Source organism: Varanus komodoensis, unplaced genomic scaffold, assembly GCF_004798865.1.
Source record: "Varanus komodoensis strain SLA01 unplaced genomic scaffold, ASM479886v1 scaffold12, whole genome shotgun sequence".
Taxonomy (NCBI): domain Eukaryota; kingdom Metazoa; phylum Chordata; class Lepidosauria; order Squamata; family Varanidae; genus Varanus; species Varanus komodoensis.
In genome coordinates, this window is record NW_025335349.1 from 11,525,708 (window position 1) to 11,543,668 (window position 17,961).

The 17,961-nt window shown below is 41.5% G+C and overlaps 1 protein-coding gene across 2 annotated transcripts in view; it reads right to left on the reverse strand.

Moving 5' to 3' along the window:
• Positions 1–800: 800 nt before the first annotated feature.
• Positions 801–17,961, reverse strand: part of UBE3D (ubiquitin protein ligase E3D) — a 75,652-nt gene continuing 58,491 nt past the window's right edge. For both annotated transcript variants that reach the window (XM_044422111.1, XM_044422110.1), the window contains one exon: positions 801–5,824. In XM_044422111.1, the coding sequence (XP_044278046.1) occupies positions 5,804–5,824 (21 nt within the window). In that variant the 3' untranslated portion in view covers positions 801–5,803. The remainder of the gene's footprint in view (positions 5,825–17,961) is intronic.

Genomic DNA, 17,961 nt, shown 5'->3' on the forward strand with positions numbered 1-17,961 from the left:
AACGATTATGCATTGATCTTAACAGAAGCACGCAAACTATCCATATATTTATCCATTTGTAGATTATATCTAAAGACCAATCTTCACCAGATCAAAAGATTAATAAAATCCTACACCCACTATGTTGTTGCAGGTGGTTATTTAGCCTTCCAATGATGTAATGTTACAAAAGGATGTGAAAAATCTATTTACATTGATCTTGAATTAAATTCCACACTGGTAGTTAGTTCAAAAGAACATGTGTATCCTTAAAAATATCCAACTTTCCATCACAAGATTTATCCAAATTATTACCTCATTCCAAAAGTAAGTTGCCATTGGACATTGCCAAAACATATGAAGAGCAGTATTAGCATAATTACACCTCCAACAAAGAGACACTGATTTATTAAGCCATTATTAAAGGTACATTGTGGTGGCCAGTATACATAAAACATCATATATTCCTGAATTAAGGAAAGGAAGCAATTCAGCTGTTTTGGTTTGAAAGCAGCTCATTGTAGTCCACTTTGGAAGATGATCCAGAAATATTTTTCTGGAAATACTTGCAGGAAAAAGGGAATACTACCAAGTAAAACAAACAATTTGTGATATAACAGTCATTTTAAGTGTATTTACCTTATGGCATAGACTTAACTTTATATATGTCCATCTATTAATGTCCCTTGAGTGCTCGTTAAGACTACAGCAGTAGGCAGCATATGAATGAATGAATGATCAACCAACTCAAATTTAACTTAATCATTGATATATCTCTTGAGATAAGTATTCCCAAATAGTAATAAATTCAGTACAAAGTCTGAGTTTGCCAATTAGTTAACACTTTATGGAGAGCAATATCTTCTACAGACATGAGCTTTGACCTCAACTGGTCAATAGGATAATAAGATAAATATCTGAAATCATTAATCATCTGTACCAAAGCTGGAAGAGATTACTGGCATTACAAAATAAACAAAAGAAGCTCATTAATATGGAGAATACATTTATATTCTAATACATTATACACAAATCTATGAATATTAAGGTTTTGTCAGGAGTTCAAAACATAAATTAAGTATCAGTGAAGAAGAGAACATCCCTGTCTGGTACTTCTCGCAAGTGAAAAGAAAAAATCTCAGATAAGATTCCATTGGTCCTAATTCTGGCTCTTGGAGTTTCATATAAAATTTTAAGCCATTTAGAAACAAATTTCTCATGGTGGCAAAGATAAATTTCAAATAAATTTTATCAAAGGCCTTCTCTGCATCCAGAGATAATGACAGCTGTATCTATTCTATACTTTTTAATGCAATCAAGTTAACAGTCACCCTAAGATTATCATTTTGCTGCCTATTTTTTATAAATCCTACCTGGTCTGGTTGGACTAACATTGTAATAACACCTCAGCACTTAGTATTTTAATATTAGTATCAATCAATGAAATAGGTCAGTGTTTAGCATAGGGAGTATGGTCTATATCTGGCTTAAACATTTCTGCAATGTGCTAATGACAGTGAATCTAATTCAAAAATAGATTTATGCAAATGCAATGCTCAGGAACTGGAAAGCTAGGATTTTTTTTTTCATATCTCTCATTTGGAAATCTATCCAGACCAGATCTTTATCCATTTTCATGTTATATCTTTTGTGATTTCATCAATCTTTAAATGCACCATTAAAACTCACTTTTATAATACACGTGGACACAGAATGTTAACTGGGGGTGTGGGGAGAACCATCAATATCCTGCTCTGACATTTCATGGCCATTGCTATACAATTCTGAATATAATGTTAAACATTTTAAATTTCTGTCTTCAGGATGACTAAATACACCTAGTTCCCAGGTTAAGAATGAGTTTTATTCCTGAAACTGTCTTTAAGTCAAATTTGTATGTAAGGCAAATCATGTGTATTTTTATGGAAATACATTGAAAACACTTAAGAAAATTCTATATACAGTAAAACATCTTAAACACAAAACAGCATTTCAGTAATAATTGTACCATAATAATAAAGTAAGTACAGGTTCAAAAGAGAGAGAATATGATTATTGAACGACTAAAGCCTAATTATTATTGAACGCTTTCCCACTGACCAATGGCCTCTTACTTTTCTCTGACTGCTTTGTTATTCCTACATTAGTTTTGACTGCGTTTGCTTTGCTTCAATGCATCACCTGCACTTGCATCAGATTTATGCTTGGGAAGCATGGTTGCAAACCAGATGCAGTGCAGAGCTACAGAAGGCAACACTTACGATACATGATCTGAAACACACTGGCTTGGATATGCTAATTTTTCATGGGCATGAAAAACTACCTTAGTTCCACCATCACTTGGAACTAGTTAAGACTTTGCTGCTCACTGCCTTTTCCCTCTTTCTTCCCTTTCCTCCCTCCCTTCCTTTTCAAGGAAGAGGTGGTACTTCCAGATTTGCCCATTCGTAAGTAGGAATTGTTCTTAACTCAGACATTCATAACTGGGGTACTGGGTATATCTTGCTATTATTGCCTTTAATTTCCAAGTAGTTTTATTTTTGCTATTTGTTACCAAAAACTATTTTCTAACATCTTATCAGGTTATCCAGTATCTTTTTAGGTCACATTGTCCTAATATGTCTGTTTTATCCAAACTAGTGTATTTTTTTATTATTTTAAACACTTATCTTAGGGTTACACTTCCTGATAAAGTTGTCCATTTGGAGAGGGAACAGAGTGACATGTAAGTGCTTTTAACCTATCACTTAGAATTCTTTGTCTCCACCAGCTGAGCTTTCAATGTATTATCTATGTTTATCATTAGTTCCCAGTTTTGAAATATATTTCGTATTTCTATATTTTGATCTTTGGATTTGTAAATTGCCTTGAGTATTCATTATTGAAAAATATCCTTAGATTTATTAAATTACATTACATAAATGCCGCAACATTAAAAAATGTGATCCAATTACATACACAGGTAATCTAAAACCCTTTGGTTTGGCAGAGAAGCAGCAACAGCACGACACTTTCCTTCCCTGACACTCCATCCTGAAAGGTCAGTTGCTTGGGTTTTTGCCATTTATAGGCTCCTGTATGTACCAAGAGGCATATGTAGACCTGATATGTGTATGTGGTTCTCCAGTGAAGTAGGGGCAAATGTACAGACAATCACTGTTGCCCATATAGTACCTGAAGTACAGTTAAAGCCTCTTACTGCTATATTTTCTTAAGAGCACCTTTGGATCTACAATTGATAAGTCTGGATATATTTGTCCCACAAAGTATAGTGAGACATCTTGAAAGTAAGATCCCCCCATACCACCACCTTCAAAGAAACAAAGCTTTGCTTTCTTTCCACAGTTTAAAAATTAGAACATTAGGGAATGACAATGGAAAATTATGAAAAGCCTTGTGAATGCAGGTGCTTCTCTTCACAGCCTTACACATGGATTTTAAGGTTTAATCTTACTGGGTTTTGTGTGCGCACACACAACCATTCAAAAACATTATGATTATTATATTTGCAAATAAATGTCAAAGCACTTTTCAGAGACCCTGGAAAATCCTTAAAATATCTGGAGAAGGTCAGTAATTGGTTTCCTTCAAGAAAACTGGTAAATTAATTTTGCAACTTCCTCCTGTTTCTGAATAATGGCAAATTAGTGGGATTCTCCATGACTTATCTGGCTAGTCAACAGAGAACTGCCAAAATGCCAGTTCTACTAGAGATCCCTTTGTAAGAAGGGAATGGACATTTTCTTTTGCAAATTGAAGACCAGAACGCCTAACAGTCAATCTCCATTTGTAAATCACAGCCTGAAAAGCCAAGTTTTTAATAATTAGTAAGAATGAGCTACAACAGCAACTCAAGTTTCTCCTTTAAGATACCATGTTAACCTCTCCTAATTTAGTGCCCTTTCATCAGCCTGAGATATAATTCTTCAGCCATTTGGTGAAAGACCTCTTCCCTGCCCCTGCCCCCTCCCCTTTTGCAGCCAAGCACAAGCTGTAAATTGTCCCATATCTGTTTTCTTTTCAACACTCAGATAAAGACCTTTGACTGCTCTGCTCTTATTAGGACTACATAAATCAAAGTCTATTAAAGGGCAAGCCTGGTAATCTGAGCAAACAGCCTGTTCAGACTGCGATGAAATTGCTGTTTATGTTCGCCTTTGTACAGGGCTGATATAAAGTAAAACTTTCAGGAAACGTTTTCTAAATTCTCTGCCAAGCTCCAGGACACAATTTTGTACATTAAAAAATGCCATCTTAATTTAATGCTTCAGTCCTTAACCATTTTAATAGGAATGATTACTGAGCACATTTAGTATGGATCTGGGTACACACTGTTTTAGCTCTTTAAGTCAGGGCTGAGCAACTGTGGAAGGTGCCAAGGCCATTTCAGGCAAATCAAACTGTGGGCTGAACTTCCCCCATATGTCAAGAGGAGGAAGGAAAGGGGCATCCAGAACATTAAAGGGGTCAAAAGGGGGGTCAAAATGGCTGGTCCAGGTGCCACTGGAAAATATTGATTGATTTAGTTACACCCCACCTTACTACCAAGACATGGCATTCAAGGCAGCTTTTTATTATTGGGTGGAGGGCAGAGGGGTGTGCGCAGCCCACAGGGGTTGTGTTTTTCCACCCTTGCTCTCTGTGTACTGGCATTTTTGCATGGGTCAACTGGCCATCACTTTCATGACAGGTATTTTCCATTTCAACTGGGTAGTGCACTGGTCCCCATGCAAAACAGAGCCAAGGGCAGTCTGGGCAAAATCCAGGCAGCAGGATGCCCAGTAATGGCAGTGCTGCTACCTGCCCCCAGAGGATGTGCTGACACTGGATTGCTCTACAACACAATATATATTGTTTTCAAAGCACAAAACGTATTTCAGCCCTTAGACACAGTCTGGCTTAGCAGCTGCTCTTTATCCAAAGGATAAAGCATTTGGATTAGTAAACAAGGGCAGCCTTGGCCACCATTCCATACTTATGAATATGGTAGTTGCACAGCTCTGCAGCACACATCACGCAAGATTCCATGCATACCCTAGTCCCAGGGATGCCTTCTTCATCTCTTGAGTTCTTGGCAAGACCCTCTCCCTTCTGCAGTTCTTAATAAATCCATTACACTGAGCGTCTGCTGCTTCTCCAAGCCACTGCACACTGCTCAGTTTCTATCACTTTCATATCTCCTCAGTGCTTTTCACTGGAGTCAGCTTATACATTTAAACGTCAAGTGCTGAAGAATGAAATGGTGTGCAAGGCATGCATACAGGAGGCAGGAGCCCTTAACCAATCTTGCCTTGCAAGAACTTTGTAAGAAAAACAGCTAAAACATATTAGGTTCTTCTATACAATCATGGTTCAGAACTTACACTAAAACTGCAAAATTAATTTATTACTTGGACACTGCAATATTCAACAAACAGTTCTTCATGCTCACTTTTTTTTCAGAAAAAGGAAAGCAGCCACTGTCAGTTCCTTCTTTTTAAAGCTGAAGTCATTGCAGCAGATAACTGATTTCTCTTTGGGAAATTAGCAAGGCATTACCTTCCATGGATCTCAGACTCCTAATGCAACAAATTAAGTTGCTCTCTGAATGCCTGATCTGCAACAGTAGGCATCCCTGCTTAAGGAACTTGCCTCTGACACATTCTTTGAAGATCTCAAAACTCCAGAGTCAAACAACAAGTTAAATATACAATTTTGATTGTTCTTGCTGGTGGGATGTTTTCTCTGGCTCTGCATTGCATTTTAGAAAGATTTGAAGTCTTCATTCCACAGTTCTTTATAGCTGAAATTTAACTTGAGAGGATTTTTCAAATCATAAATTCCTTTACATCTTCAAAAATGCAACCTGTAATGGAAACAAAAAATCAGTCTCTGCATTGAAAGCATTAGAAAATAAACACCTACCTACCAAGTTGTTCTCCATAACTTATTGCCAAGCAAACTGCACAGAGAGATATCCTTTTATCACTTAGAAGATGAGAAATGGCTCCAAAGTGATCTTCTTGCAGAAAGAGTATTGTTTCCTTTAATCTGTTTAGACTATTCTGGCCAAAGATATAGCCCATTAGATGCAATGAGTTCAACACAACATTTTCTAGTGAAATAAAACAGATACAGACATTTGCACTTCACGTGCGAATGATGTGAGTTGCATGGTAATGTATTTTCCATGAACTTCTGCAAACTGCTCTGTAAAGTACAAAGAACTATTTGGTTTGAGCTAGGAAAAACTCACCTTTGGAAATTAATAAACTGTGAAGAAACTGGACTACTTGTTTAAATCACACCTTGCAGAAGGAGGCTACTTGTACATTTGCAAACAGGTTGAAGACTTACTTATCTACTGTTCAAAGGATGGCAACATAGAGTATTAGCTAACTGAGCTTTTAGCAGCAAGTCCACTCATCTACCTCACTACCTTTAGAGGATAACACATTTTGGCTTATAAAATAAAGCATCAAGGATAGACAACTTGTAGGCCAAATCAGGAAAGCCACAATTCACATCAACTCTCACTGCTGGCCAGGGTGGCTAGAGCTGATGAGAGCTGCAAGCCAAAATATTTGCAAAATACAAGCCAGAAGTCATAAGTTGCCCATTCTGCCATCCACACTCACTTGCAATAATTAATATCATACTAACATCATTAAAAGAAACAGTAAAAATGCAGCCGGCTGCATTCAAAACCAATGACTGGTGTTGGCAATCATTATCTTGGGCAAATAAGACAGACTTCACTGGTACAAGAGGGCAACACCACGCTGCCATTCTGCCCCAAATCTGTCACCATTTCTCCAAGAATTCGCCTTGTACTTGATGGCTAATTGACAAGAGCTGCCTCTCCAGGATAAGGTGCATGTGCAAGACTGACAGCTGAATACCCTGGCAGTATTTGCCTCAGACTAAGGAAGACTTAGACTTACAAAAGAGGAGTCACCTGCTTCTCACTACAATGAAGGCAACATTCTGGCATCACCTCATCTGACTGCTGAGAGCGCTCAGTTCATGGGCGATCTTCCAACTGGCACTAAAGCAGGCCTACCTAGCATCAGGTATAGCCAATTAGCCAATTTCGGCTGCCACCATTGTGCTTATTTTCTAGGACTCTCAAGGGTCCTGGTGCCTTGAACTCTGTTGCCTTTGTGCTTTCTTGTGTGTCAGGATGTTGCCCTGGCTATCGTGAGCCTTGCTGCCTCCAAATCAGTCATTGGTTTGGTTTTTCATAATCATAAGGTAGAATTCAGTACAGCCATGGAAATGTGGCTGCTGTGCACATCACTGTTCAACTTCTTAGCTAATTACAGGCAAAAGGAGGAGTAAAAATCCAAGAGTCACTGCACCTTATTAAACCACAGCACTGTTGGACTTCGGCTAATTTCTGAACTATTATTGCATAGAAAATCTTCCACAGGAATGGAGAAAGGTTGTTTAGGGGGTGTATCACAAGAACTCAAGTCAGAGATGTCCTTGTTTTCAATGGGTCAGATGCAGTTTTGCTACAGAGTCACTGTTAAGGAGTTTAGCAGCCACAGTCCTATTTATATGCTAATGCATACATGAGAAAGCCTTGCTGATGCCACCATCTTTCATTGCCTAGAATTCTATCACATCTACAAACCTTTTCTTGGCTGAATACTTTCTGCCAGGACTGTCCATGCCTCATGGAATCCTATACCCAGAGAACTCCAAACGGGTGACTGATGTTTCACATGGACTTTGGGACTCTGACAGTCTTCCCTGCCTGCTCTTCCTTCAGCCTAGACTTTCCATCAATTGCATTGACTGAACTCTCTCTCTCCTGAACTTGTTATCCACTCTAGAAGTTTGTCTGTTGAACTCTGTCATATTGAAATCTTTCAGGGAACATAATGCCAGGTTTTTTTTAGAAACCATGGATTAGTGTTTGCCATGAACTTAACATTCTGGTTTGGACTGTTCTAAGGCTGTTGCTTCACCTGGTACCTGAACATCAGAGATTTTCAATGCCATCTCTGTTCTTTGATTTGATCTCTGCGCATGGGTAGGTATTTCTAGTTCGTTTAATCTCAAGCCTGCTTCCTGAATCAAAAACTGCCAAGGGTCCATTTTAGACATTCTGAAAGGAAACTTCCTTGTCTAGTCCATTCCTAAATCCCTGAACGCAGTTTGATTTGGACCTAACGGTGCAAGCTCCTGAAATATGGAATGCCTTCCATTAATTTGGGACTCCACCTTGTCATAACGTATTCTTGTATCCTTGCTTCTGAGATACCTTGAGGCTACTGGGCATGAAAATCATTCATTTTGGAACTGTCTCCAATGCCCAAGGCTGTTTGTTTTCATTTATTCTCCAATGATTACACTTAGTTTAGCTGGGGCCAGACAAGTCTTGTCCAAAAGACTACCCCAAGGGCTGAGGCTAACTAGGACTTCTCCTGACTCTGATCCTTGGGCACCTCAGGCTCCTAAGCATGAAGATATGACTTTTAGGAACATTTCCTTGAAAAGGGCTGCAGAAAATCTCAAGACGCACTGAAAGGCAGGCACTTAAAGAAAAAGGCACCCACTGGGTACAGTAGCAAACTAAGAATCTACACATCTTTATCCTACCTGCCAACTCAAGAAATTTCACTGGGGCCCTATTTCCAACCTGGTACTTTCCAGATATTTTAAACAACTTCCAGGATTTCTTCCCTGTAGCTGAATGAGGCCAATGGAAGCTGGGATCCAAAACATCTGGGGGTACCATTTGGGGAGAATGCTGTAATAAAACAAGGTTACAGTTCGAGAACAGCTTGCCTTGTAACAAGACTGGGCATGTTTCAGACACAAATCAAGCTGTTTGGGCTGACCGTAAAAGTTTCATTTAAGTCAGTAAAAGATGGGTATGTTAGAATGGACTTCTATTTCAGTGGAGTGTTAGAAGTTTTGCACCAGCCCTGAGTCTTGTGAATGCAACTATATAAATAAATAATGCCTTGGAGGGGATGAAATAATCGATTACATTTTAAAGAAATTACTGAAATTACAAGAAAAGAGAATTATAGCAGCACAGCAGGAAGAGCCTCCTTACATTACCTTCCCATCCCCCATCCCCCGCACTTCGTGATCTTTGCAACAGTGATGTGTCATCTACACAGACAATTAGAGACCTAACACTGCCCTGTATCACTGAAAGTTTATAGCCCCACTCCCAATGTTATTCTAATTGCCACTGAGCATGCTGGGAAGCTCCGCATGTACAGGCCATTATTAAGTGGCTCCATAAATCATGGAAAAGAGCAAAGGAGAGTGGTAACAACAGGAAGCCTTAGTTCAGATTAAAATAGACTCCAGAAAACCCCAAACATTTGATGGAAGACAGAAAGCTATCCTCTGAGGTGGACTCAGAGGTCCGTCCTCTGCAGTAGTTTTAATAGCAATGGCTCTTTAGAGCTTCAAAAGAGTCTCAGCCCACTCTGGAGATACCAAAGAAAGAATTGGATGCCTTCGGATGTGCTTTGCCAGTAAGCTACACCCCTTCCCCTCTTACATTAAGGAGGGTACTCTTTGTTTGTATAGGATAAAATTCTGTACAAGCAAAGCCCAGAGTTCCCCTGCAGAAGTCTCACGAACACATTATTGACCTAGTTGTTGTAGGGGAGTTGCTCCAGTCCTCTGATCATTTTGACTCTAACTCCAATGGCAAAACTTTGCAAGCCAAAGTTGCTGTAGCTTGCTTAGAGATGCTGGGGAACAAAAGCTTATTCTCGACAACGTACTTCAAGAAAACAAGTCCTTCCAAATTCAGGATGTATAAACTATTCTGCAGAGTTTGCAACAGAGATGCTTTAGACACACAAAATGAATGAGAAGGCAAGAAAGACTTCAGAGGAAAAGCCAAAGTTTTGAACAGTGATGGCAAATAGTGTGTCTGGCTTGAATGAGATAAAAGAAGAGGGTTTATTTTTTAACACTGCCCTCTTGACTAGGAAAGGGGCAAGCAATCCAGTATGACACATGAAGACTTGACATCAGTCACGAGTTTCTTTCACAAACAGCAAGAAAACAATGAAGCTTCCAAAAGGAGCCCGTGAACAATTAGCCTGCTTTTAAACTGCTCCTAAATATATATTTACTTCAAAGTAAAGTAAAACAAGGGACTGAAGAGGAGAGATTTGCATTATTTATTCAGCTCATTTATATACTGACCTTCAAGATGCAAAGTCTTCCAAAGCAGCCCACAACAATAAAGGAGATAAACAATTCATTTACGAAGGGCTGGACAGGGAAGTTTAGATGGCATATACATATAGAATATGTATATTTCCTTGTCTAACCTACCCAGTTTTGTCCTGCCTAAATCCCTGTTGTCTAAAAAGCCCTTCTGACTGCTAACAGAAACAAGTGTCAGTGAAAAATGGGCCTTTTCCACCTTTCCAAGAGCTTAGTTTTGGAAATGGGTGAAAATAGGGGCACTGTGACCTGGGGGAGGGGGGCACTCTAAACCGTGAGGATTCTTGCTACAAAGAGAGTAGAAAAGGCACCAACTCCTTTTTGTAAGCAAAAATCATTTGTAGCTTTGCTTTGTTTGGAAAGCTACCAAAGTAAGAGAAAGAAAAAACTGTCTGGAGGTGCTCTGGATCAATGTCCAGGCTTGGTACCAGCACATGTCCCCCAAAACATTGCCTAGCTGAGAGTAACTACTTTGGACCTGTGGAAGTGTGCACCTCTGCCCTTGCACAAGTCTGAGCAGATGTTTTTTGAAAATGGAGAATGTGCACATTTGGAATGCAAAAAAAGGGGGACAGCCAATCAGTGACAGCTCCTCTAATGTATTCCTTGGGCACTTTGGAGGGCCTGTCACTGGAAGACTGTGGAAGCATCATGGATAAGATTATCAAGAGCAGAAAGGGTGGTGTCTGTGTCTGTATGCGCGCACACCACTGGTTTTCAAATTCTGAATACTGAGAACTAAGCAACATGTCATGTTTAATGTGTAACATATAAATGAGCCAACATTTTTGTTTACTTTTGTTAAGTGAACAGGAACCTGATCCAGACCGAAACCATCACACTCATGGAGTTTAAACCTTCCCACCCAACATTTTTTTCTTTTCTATCCTGACCCCACCAGTCCAAACATACACGCCCTCTGAGGGGATTAAAGAACGAGTCTCCTCCATTGGCATCAGTGAAGTTTGATTTTCCTTTTTGTACCAGGTGATGAGGTAGGCGAATTATAAAAAGAGGAAGAGGGAGCAACTTTGGATCCCACTAACCATGGAGTGGTTCCAGTCAGGATCTGGACCTCATATGCACACACTAAGAGCAAGAAATCTATTCAGGCGATGCACATGTTATGCACTTAACAGCTGGTCTGGGAACACAGGAAAGTTCCCTATGCTATGCCAGATGTAGCCCTGGATGGTTGACAAAGGCTCTCCATGATTTTAGGCAGGATTCTTTCCAAGCGCAGCTGGAGAAGGCAGGCAGGCAGCAAACCAGGAACCTTCTGCATGCAAAGCAAGCGTTCTGGTGCTGAGCCACGGCCCTTCCACACGAGCATCCAAGTTTGGCCCTTAGGCAATTCATCTCTTGTGTTTACAAAAGACAGTGGTGTCCATACTCCAGTTTCCTACTGTGCTACAAAAGCACACAACAGGGCACTGGGTGAGGCTGGGAGCAGTCAGTTTGTTTGGTCTGAGCTACTCTGGGGATCCCACATTTATTTTTCCTTTTCATTCAACCCAAATCCAACTTCTGGTGAAAGGATAATGAAAATGCTATGGACTACACTAGTGAAACATCTCGTATAAAATGCTGCTCTTTCAGCATTTGCAGAAGAGAGCTACTAGTACAAGCAACTCTTAATGAGGTCGTAATGATTTATGCAGCATATTGTGGAACAGACTGCACAAGTGGAATCAAACTTCTGGATATGGCTCTTTTACAAGCAAAAAAGTGGGATTTCTCCAAGCTAAAGAACACTTGTGCTAGCGGAATGGCGCCACAGGCTACAACCCTCTATTACCTGGTTGTACAAAACACCCTGGTTTTTTAACATGAGTTCTGGAAAATTTCCTCTGACTTCACTAGTCAAGGTTAAAGAAACATGTTTACCAGAAGCTGTTACTCTAACTCCAAAATGTCTGTGGTAGTTGATTATGTTTTGATAAGTGTTGTCAAGCATTCTGACACCCCACTGTCATACTTCCAGTGCATATTACCATCCTGGGACTCAGTGAAGGTGGTACAGAAAAGTTTTTAATAAATATATAAATAAATCCTGCCTTCCCTGAGTCACTTCCAAGACTTGACAGTTCCTTGAGAAATTGTTAAGAACAGCTGTTACTACACTCTGCAAGCAGATGCTTCAGGTTCCATGGATCCATCTAACAATTACATTTGCCTTTAACAGAGCAATATTTTAACAGTTAGGGTTAAAATAAAACCCCAGTGAAATACTAAGTTTAAATATTTAACTGTGTCCTGAGATCACATTACTCTCAATATTTGATAAGAGGCAATGGAATGGGAATAATAAAGAATTAATAACAAATTTAACAAAAACTGCACGATTTATTTAAGAACTGTAAAGTAAAATATGATTAACAGATGTGTGAATGGTATAAAGAAGTCTGGAATATAAGTACTAACAACAAACTAATTTGTGATATTAAAGTGAGGAAAGAGTATATAAAGAATAATTTTAATGAGATTTGCGGTACATTTATTGAATATGCATTAAAAAGAGGGAAAGGATTTGAACCTTTACAAGAGTTATTACAATTTTGGAAGGGGGAAATTTCTTGAAAGAATTTTTGAAAGAGTTCTCAACATGTATTCAATGGTGCAGGTGATGGGGTGCATTTATGGGATTTTTTAATGAATTAATTTAACTCTATTCTTAATGTTTAATGTTGCACATTTTTAGTTCAACTGTAAGTTTTAAAAATTGTGTTTTATAAAGAAAAATTAATAAAAACAAAAACAATTACATTTGCCAATTACCTGGTTAACGGAGACGAAGATGCTCAGAAGAAAACAGCTTCAGAAAACCACACTGTTAATATGGCTACAGTTTTCTAATACTGTAGAGCCAGTGTGGTATAGTGGTTAAGAGCATGGGACTGGGACTCAGAGGATCTGAGTTCGAGTCCCTGCTCGGCCATGGAGCCAACTGGGTGACTTTGGGCCAGTCACAGACTCTCAGCCCTACCTACCTCACAGGGTTGTTGTTGTGGGGATAAGATGGAGGAGGAGATGTAAGCTGCCTTGAGCCCTTTGTAGGAAAAAGGCAGGATATAAATCCAAAAACAAACAAACAAAACAAATTTCAAATTCCTAATTTGAAAGGAACATTTTCTGGAAAAGAACCTTGTATATATTAAGGCTGTGCTCTTAGGGGTCCCATTGTTGTAAAACATGTTATCATCCTACAAAAACAAAAATTTGGGCTGGATGGGAAGAGCACATGCTAAGAGACAAAAGTATCTGCTTCTTTTAAAGTGGAAAACACCACTCCAAAGGTGACAATCTACAGCAATATTCACAATGGTATCCTTCCTTCTCTTGCAAGGCATGTGAGTGGGGTACATAATGACTCCACAGAAAAAGTTAACATTTTCTGGGAGAGTGTTGCTTTTTCAGGATAGGGGACAGTGACTCCTACAAAATATTAGCACAGCCTTTGTATCCCAGAACAAGGCTAATAAAATGGCTTATTGATTAAAGGATCTTGGCTTTTCAGAGGCCTGCTTTTCTGACAATAGGAAGTGCCCAAAGTTAAAGGAGTGAGTAAGCACCTCTATCAAATCTTTCCAAGTCATTTGAATGTCTTGCTTTCCTTATTTGTTAAGAAAGAGAGAAAAGCAGGTTGCTTACCTGTAACTGATGTTCTTCGAGTGGCCATCTGTGCAGTCACACATATGGGTGCCTTTGGCCGGAAGATTGATAGCTAATGGTTTGGCGGGAAAACTCCGCTCCCCTCCCCGCTAGCAGTATATATGGAGCAGAGTGTCCGCCATTTTCCAGTTTTTGACAGACCAGACGTTCGCTCTCTAAAAAAAATAAATAAATGACAGCTAAACGAAACAGAAAAAATTTGTTGGTATCGATGGTAGGAAGAAAAATATTGTGGTGGTATGAAGAGCAAAAAATAGCACGGTATTGAGCCACCCAATGACACCAAGCAGGGCTGGTGGGTGGTTTGTGTGAATGCACAGATGGCCACTCGAAGAACATCAGCTACAGGTAAGCAACCTGCTTTTCTTCGTCGTGGCCTCTGTGCATCACACATATGGGTAGAATAACAAGCTTACCCTAAATGGTGCAGGGAGATGTCATCAACGGAGAATAGTTGAAAGAACGGCTCTGCCAAAGGAGCAGTCCTGTCTAGCACGAACATCCAGTCTATAATGCCTAGCGAGTGTACATGGAGTAGGCTCAGGTGGCAGCTCTGCAGACATGCTCAATCGGAACTCCCAACGCAAAAGCTGAAGCAGCAGCTACAGCTCTAGTAGAATGACCCCTGGGAACTGTAGGTAAGTCTATCTTGGCCAACTGATAGGACAGAGTAATAGTGTGAACTATCCATTTGGACAGTCTCTGAGGAGTAACTGGAAAACCTTGATTTTGTTCCAAGTATTTAACGAAGAGCCTATTAGAATGTCTAATAGACTCAGTCCTCGATCTATAGAAGGCTAGGCAGCACCGAACGTCAAGAGTATGCAGTGATCTCTCAGCTGGATTTGAAGGAGACGGGAAAAAGGCAGGCAAGATCATTTCCTGGTCCATGTGAAAAGACGTAGCCATTTCTGGAAGAAAAGACGGATCCATTCGCAGAACTACTTTCTCTGTGTGAAAGTTCAAAAATGGAGGGTCTACCCTGAGGGCACAGAGTTCACTAGATCTTTGGGCTGAAGTAACTGCTATAAGGAAAGCAGTTTTCCAAGAAACAAGACGTAAATCAATTGTTGCCAAGGGTTCAAAAGGAGGTCTTGTCAGTGCCTGTAGCACCACTGAAACACTCCACGTAGGCATAAGCGGTCTGACCGTCGGATGGAGGTTGCAGAGTCCCTTAAGAAATCTCTTAACCAATGGTTGAGAAAAAATGGAAGAACCCTGCACTGTACCACGGTAATACGAAATTGCCGCCGTATACACTCTTATGGAGGATGTTTTAAGTCCAGAACGGTGGAGTTCTAAAAGGAACTGGAGGATATGATCTATGGATGCAGAGTTCAGTGAAAACGAGTGAGATTCAGCAAAAACATAGACTCTATGCCACTTCGCCGCATACGATTTTCGAGTGGACAGCCTTAGCACAGAATCGAGAATATATTGGATGTCCGGATGAAAAACTCACGAAGCCAACAGAACATTCGTTGGATTCGAGGACGTAGAGGAGGTAGAAGGATTCACAGCATGGAATGGTGTGTAGGATCTAGGGATAGGATCAGTAGAAACAGCAGATGGCGTTGGTACCGGGCCGATGTTGACTGCTATCGAATTCGCCAGGCTGTCAATTTCAGTGACGCTAGATCTGGGTGCTGGATGGTGCCCTCCCGCTGAGTTATGAGATAAGGAATGGGAGGAAGTTGAAAGTATTCCTCTCGAGAAATGCGAAGAAGTGTCGAGAACCATGGCTGGCGTGGCCACCAAGGAGCTATCGGCAGTCCTGTGGCCCCGTCGTGAATTATCTTTGCTATTACTCTCATGATGAGGGGAATGGGGGGGAAAGTGTAAAACGTCATATCGTTCCAAGGGATCATAAAGGCATCTCTGGATGACCCTCGTCCAATTCCCGCTCTTGAGCAAAAAATCTCACACACCCTGTTCAGTTGGGTGGCAAATAGGTCTATATCTGGGAGGCCCCATCGCTGGAACAGCCTGTTGCATGTCTGACGGTCTAGTTCCCATTCATGCGACTTGGACATGTGCCTGCTTAAGAGATCTGCTTCTACATTGTCCGTACCTGCTAGATGTACTGCTATCAGGGTAATGTCTCTCGGGGTGCACCACTCCCATATTTGCATCGATAGCCGGGCTAACGTTGGTGACTTCGTCCCCCTTGCTTGTTCAAGTAAAAGACTGTGGCAATGTTGTCCGAGGTTATCTGGACGCCTTGACGAAGAAGAACGTCCTCGAATGATTGTAGTGCCTTGAAAACTGCAAGAAGTTCCAGGAAGTTGATATGATTCCTGGACTCCTGTCAGTTCCATACACCCTGCGTGCGTAGGCCAGAGCACAGGGCTCCCCATCCCAGCAGGGATGCATCAGTACTGAGAGTCACTGTAGGGTACTGAGGTTGGAACGGAACTCCGATGTTTAGGTTTTCTGATGCCGTCCACCATAGCAGAGATTGTAGGACGGAGGACGGGAGTCGAATCAGCTTCGTAGGTAAATCCGTCTGTGGCCGGAACGTTCTGTTGAAGAACAGCTGAAGGGGGCGAAGCCGAAGCTTGGCATATGGAACTACAGTGATGGATGCTGCCATGTGCCCCAAAAGTCTTTGAACAGATTGGGCAGGAACAGTTCCGCCTCATTCGGCGGATGTGTCGAGCAATAGTGCATTGTCTGTCTTGAGGGAGGAAGGCCTTTGCCACCGTAGAATCCAGCCGGGCTCCAATAAAGTTGATCATCTGCGCAGGGACAAGAGAAGATTTCTCACGGTTAATGCAGAGTCCAAGGTCCTGCAATAAGTCACAAGCCATATTTACAGAGGAGCAAAGTTCTTCTCTAGTCCAGGAAACCAACAGCCAGTCATCGAGGTAACAGTATATCTGAACTCCACGTAGTCGAAGGTATGCGCAGACGGGAGCCGTACACTTCATGAAGACCCTCGGGGCAGTGGCCAGTCCAAACAGGAGCACCGTGAATTCGTAGATTTCAGAAGCAACTGTGAAACAGAGGAAAGGCCTATGATGTGGATGAATCAAAATATGAAAATAGGCATCCCTCAAGTCTAGTGAGGCGAACCAATCCTCTCTCCCCAGCAACGGCAGGATATTTTGAAGTGTGGTCATCCGAAACTTCTTTGGTGTTATAAATTTATTGAGAGCTCTTAGGTCCAATATCGGTCGAAGACCTCCATCCCGTTTCGGAACCGTAAAATATCTAGAATAGAATACGTGGAATCCTTCTGATAAAGACAAGCGACGAATAGCTCCTTTAGAAAGGAGCTGGCGAACCTCGTCCAACAATACCGGCGAGCATGGAGTAAACCCGATAGGACTCGATGATGGAACGATGTCGAATTCAATTCTGTATCCATGCTGGATGATGGATAACACCCACCCATCAGATGTAATGGACTCCCAAACGGGGAGTCGGCTTTTCAGCCAGTCCCCAAATGAGAGGGGGGAAGGTGGGGTTGGAAGGAGAGGAAAGGTTTGCCCGCCCCATCAGCGCTGGCGTTTGTCTCCGTCAAAGCGGAGGCGGCCTTGCTGGAATCTCTGGGGCAGTTGTTTGCAGCGTTGCTGACGATGCTGTGGCTGTTGGCGGGGTGGGTACTGCTGTCGGTATTGTGGACGGGTCCACGACCACTTACATCGAGGAATAGGTTGCATCTCCATACGTTGGGCCGTCATCCTCGACGCGTGGATCTTCTTCAACTTGTGGTTGGTCTTTGTGTTGAAGAGGCCGGACCCATCAAAGAGCATCTCCTCGATCCTCCTCTTCATCTCTTCCGGAAAGTTGCAGTTACGCAACCAGGCGTGTCTCTGGAAGGGGTGGCGCCAACGAGAGCCCTCGAGTACATGTCCACATGATGTCTAGCTGTGGATAGCTGTTGCACAGCGACCTGCATCGCCTCCTTTACGAATACCCACACCAGGTCGCCTTGATTATCTGGGAGGGCGGCAATGACGTTGTCCAGGCACTGCATTATAAAGTACTGATAACGCGCCAGGGTCGCCTCATAATTGAATATTCTTAGGGCGAGTCCCAAAGCCGCATAGACCCGGCGTCCGAGGAAGTCGATCTTCCTTCCCTCTTTGTCATGGGGCGCTGTGTGACTCC